Source organism: Chelonoidis abingdonii, chromosome 1, assembly GCF_003597395.2.
Source record: "Chelonoidis abingdonii isolate Lonesome George chromosome 1, CheloAbing_2.0, whole genome shotgun sequence".
NCBI classification, from domain to species: domain Eukaryota; kingdom Metazoa; phylum Chordata; order Testudines; family Testudinidae; genus Chelonoidis; species Chelonoidis abingdonii.
The window spans coordinates 254,947,026-254,951,158 of NC_133769.1; the positions used below are offsets into that span (position 1 = coordinate 254,947,026).

General features: G+C 42.0%; 1 protein-coding gene across 1 annotated transcript; it reads left to right on the forward strand.

Moving 5' to 3' along the window:
* Positions 1–955: 955 nt before the first annotated feature.
* GPR45 (G protein-coupled receptor 45) lies at positions 956–2,646 on the forward strand. The gene has a single exon (XM_032762522.2). It carries the CDS (start codon positions 1,242–1,244, stop codon positions 2,355–2,357), a length of 1,116 nt encoding a protein of 371 aa, XP_032618413.1. The 5' UTR covers positions 956–1,241; the 3' UTR covers positions 2,358–2,646.
* The last annotated feature ends 1,487 nt before the right edge of the window (positions 2,647–4,133 follow it).

A 4,133-nucleotide genomic window follows, 5' to 3' on the forward strand; every position in this document is an offset into this window, starting at 1 on the left:
TGTGGGATACTGGGCATAGGTGAACAGAATTAGAGGAAGAACGTGATATATGTCAGGTAGCCTAACTACACAGCAGTCATATTTAATATCATGTAGACAGTATTAGTTGTGTATAGCTCTTATTAATGTGGTGCATGTGTGTATATATAATGTGTTGGTACATACAAGGCAGTTAGGGGCTTAAGTCCTTTTGTGAATCTAGCCCAGTGTTGTATTGCTATTAGCAGAATAGGGTTGTGTGCTGTTTTACATGAGTACATAAACAGGTAAAAGGCACCCAGCTATGAAGGGCAGGGAAGGCATAATTGTGGGATGAGATAGGGAATAAGAAGAAAATCTAGGGGAGAGCACTTCCGTCTCCTTTGTAATCAGGTGTCTTCTGGACATTTCAGGGGCTTATTTTTCTTGTTTCCATTTTTCATTTATTTTCTCCCTAAGGACTTCTATGGTGCTCAGTACCACAGAATGACTATGTGGCCTCTCTAGCATTTCTAATCCTACCAACCCTCAGACACTGGAGTAGGCAGGGGAGTTAGTAGTTGAATATTAACCCACACGGTGCTTTCAGGAAGGATTTGAAGACGTACACTAGACCTTCTATTTGATAAACAGACACAGTGGAACTGACCACAGAAACTTTGAAATAAGACCTGCCAAGTGAAAACCTGAAAAATCATTCGAATATCCAGAAACTTCAGTCATTTGTTTTCTCTGTCCAGGTAATGTGAGGGTCTAAGCATATCTAATACATAAAACAGATCTTGTATCTAATGGTGGTCTTAATAGAAAATGTAAACATTTTATTGAACACTGGAAGCATGTGCTATTAGGACATCTGACTATCTTTACATATAAAGATTAAAGGAATTTAATCATCATCATTGTATGTATCCCAGGGTTATTGAACAGATGCAGAGAATGACTTCTGATTCACCTTCCTATTTTCTCTAGGTCAGAGATTCACCAAGCAAATATACTTGAAGCTGGATTCAACTCCAACTCCAATAAACCCTGAAGTTACTTGCACTTTGCTAAATATTAGCTTTTGTTCAGCCCTCCTGATATCTGAAAAATATTTCCTCAAAGACAGACCTCTATTTTAACCATTGATCTACCACAGCCATCTGCAAATATCTGTCCATGGCCTTTTTCTTGCAGGCAAGATGAAATAATGGCAACAATCAAAGAGTTAACAGGAAGACTTTTTGGCTCTTCCTTCTCCTGCTTCAGGTTTGTCAGTGATGGCATGCAACGACACTCCCATAGACAGTGATGTTGCTCTCAATGAGAGTATCCCATCCATAAGCTCCGGTTACACAGCTCTGCCTGCCCCACTCAGGATATTGTTGGTAATAATAATGGTATTCATGATTGCCATTGGATTTTTTGGTAATGCCATTGTCTGCCTCATTGTCTACCAAAAGCCAGCCATGCGTTCAGCCATCAACCTGCTGCTAGCAACTTTGGCCTTTTCTGACATCATGCTGTCTTTGTTCTGCATGCCTTTTACTACAGTTACAATTATTACAGTGAACTGGAACTTCGGGGCTCACTTCTGTCGGATATCAGCTATGCTGTATTGGTTATTTGTCTTGGAAGGAGTCTCTATACTCTTGATCATTAGCGTGGACCGTTTCTTAATTATCGTTCAACGGCAAGACAAGCTGAACCCTTACCGTGCCAAAGTCATCATCGCCATGTCCTGGGCACTGTCCTTCTGCATTTCCTTTCCTTCAGTGATTGGATGGACATTTGTGGAAGTACCAGCCCGGGCTCCCCAATGTGTTCTGGGGTACACTGAATTTCCTGCTGACAGAGCTTACGTCGTGATGCTAGTTGTGGCAATTTTCTTCATCCCTTTCAGTGTCATGCTGTATTCTTACCTTTGCATTCTAAATACTGTGCGGCGCAATGCCCTTAGGATCCACAACCATGCTGAAAGCCTTTGCTTGAGCCAGGTGAGCAAACTAGGCCTCATGAGACTACAGAAGCCTCAGCAGATGAATGTGGACATGAGCTTCAAAACCAGAGCCTTCACTACAATTCTCATTCTGTTCATTGGCTTTTCACTCTGCTGGCTTCCACACACCGTCTTCAGCTTGCTCTCTGTCTTTAGCAGACAGTTCTACTACAGCCCTTCTTTCTACATCACCAGCACCTACATCCTGTGGCTGAGTTACCTCAAGTCAGTGTTTAACCCTGTCGTCTACTGTTGGAGAATCAAGAAATTCCGTGAGGCCTGCATGGAATTCATGCCTAAAACATTCAAGATCCTCCCTAAAGTGCCTGGACGAACAAAGAGGAGAATACAGCCAAGTACAATATATATCTGTAGTGAGACCCAGTCAGCTGTTTAGGAAGAAGCTGTGGGCCAGTGAGGGAAAAGTTATGAAAGGATTGGTTAAAGTAGGCAATAGTTCATTTCTACTATTTACTTTCTACAGTTGTCACAAATCTTTAAAAGGATGCTGTGCTGCATTGTTCCGTGTGTTAAGATTGTATGTCTAACTTCCCCAAGCTTACAAATAATTAATTAGTACTGCTTGAATTAAAACCACTTGGTGCAATAATGTTGCAATACTTGGTGCCATGTAAAAATATCACTTGTGACCAAAAATATAGTCCATCTAATAACAATACATTGGTAACCGCTGAAAGTCTATATCCTCCTTTTTTTAAAAAAAATATAACTATTGTTTTCATCTCACAGCTCAAGTGGAAAAAAATACAAGAAGAAGAATAAAAATGTGGGAGAGTTGTAAGTCTAGAGTACCAAGCTCTAGAACAAAAAAAACAAAAACAAATGTTTTTAATTCTGTTCATTGCCAAATCACTGCAGAATTTGAATCCTCATCTTCCTGTGCAATGAGACATGAAACAATTGTTTTGTACAGTGGTGTAACTGCAATGTCAGATTGAGTCTGTTCATCTTTCATTGTCATAAGTGTTCACAGAAACTGAGGCACAGAAAGGAGGTGACTGGCCTCAGGGCAAACTGCCACTCTATGGCAGAACAGAAATAGATTGCTCAAGTCGTGGCTTCCAATCTCATGCCCTGACCTGTAGCCTGTCCATCTTTTATTTCTTCTTCAGCATTCTCTCCTCTCTTGGTTACACACACTCATTTCCTTTTGTGTTCATCACTCTTGCTTGACCTAGTCCTTTCTCCCCCTGCAGAGGCCTTTGTTTGCCAGTTCTACCCAACATTTCCCCTGTCACCGCCCTGTCCTGGTCCTGTCCTACTTCCCCAGTTTGTCAAGCTGGATCCTGTATCTCACCCCAAGACTGGTCCCTCCCCACATGCCATGCACATTATCTCCCCATGATCCTGTCCCTGGGTAGGGAATGTGGGGGTGTTGCTGTTCAGGGCCAAGAGGCACATGTACCAAGAGGTAGATGTACAAGAGAACCCATATGAAGCAGGCAGTGCTGGTTAGCTTTTCCTTCATGCTGACTGCTGCAGTATGCTGCTCTGGGGGATCGAGAGAGCAGGAACAGCAGTGAGGAGGGAGAAAAAGGAAAAAGTTTGGACTCCCTAGTGGTAGGAGGAGGAACAGCAAGGGAAACCTTATTTAGTCCACATGACCCTGTTTATGCATATCCGCTGGGGCGGATATGTGATTGTCATGCCAGAAGTGACCTTTAAATTGCTCAGTTGTGGTGCATTCAAGTTAGTTTGCAGTAACCTGTTTTGTTAAAGATTCAAATACACAAACTAAACTGCTCTAAAGCAGTCTCAGTGCTACTAGTCCATGCAGTCAGACCAGCATTGTCTCATGAGCAAAAGCTGCTGACAGAGCAAACCATCTGTATGAAATGCTGCCTAGTATTCCTATTTCTCACAACCTAAAGCCATCTCCCCTCATGTTAGGTACATAACTGGGATTGGCAGATAGTTTTAAAAAAATCCCATTTTTCCCCCATCATCTTCCCCCAAAAGAACAATTTAAGCCTTGGTACAATAATTCAAGAAAACATCTGACATTGAGGGAAACTATTGGAGTGATCAAACGTCAGTGGAAAACCATGTGGTACAAAATCTTAGTTATAGAAAGACTACAAAATTACTACTAACTAAAATCCATCAGAGGCAGCCCAGTCTCAGGGTCTCAGCTCTAGTACAGAGGTGTCCT

What these genes read in the sequence shown, in the direction of transcription:
- GPR45 (XM_032762522.2), top strand. Translation starts at nt 1,242, where the DNA reads ATGGCATGCAACGACACTCCCATAGACAGTGATGTTGCTCTCAATGAG.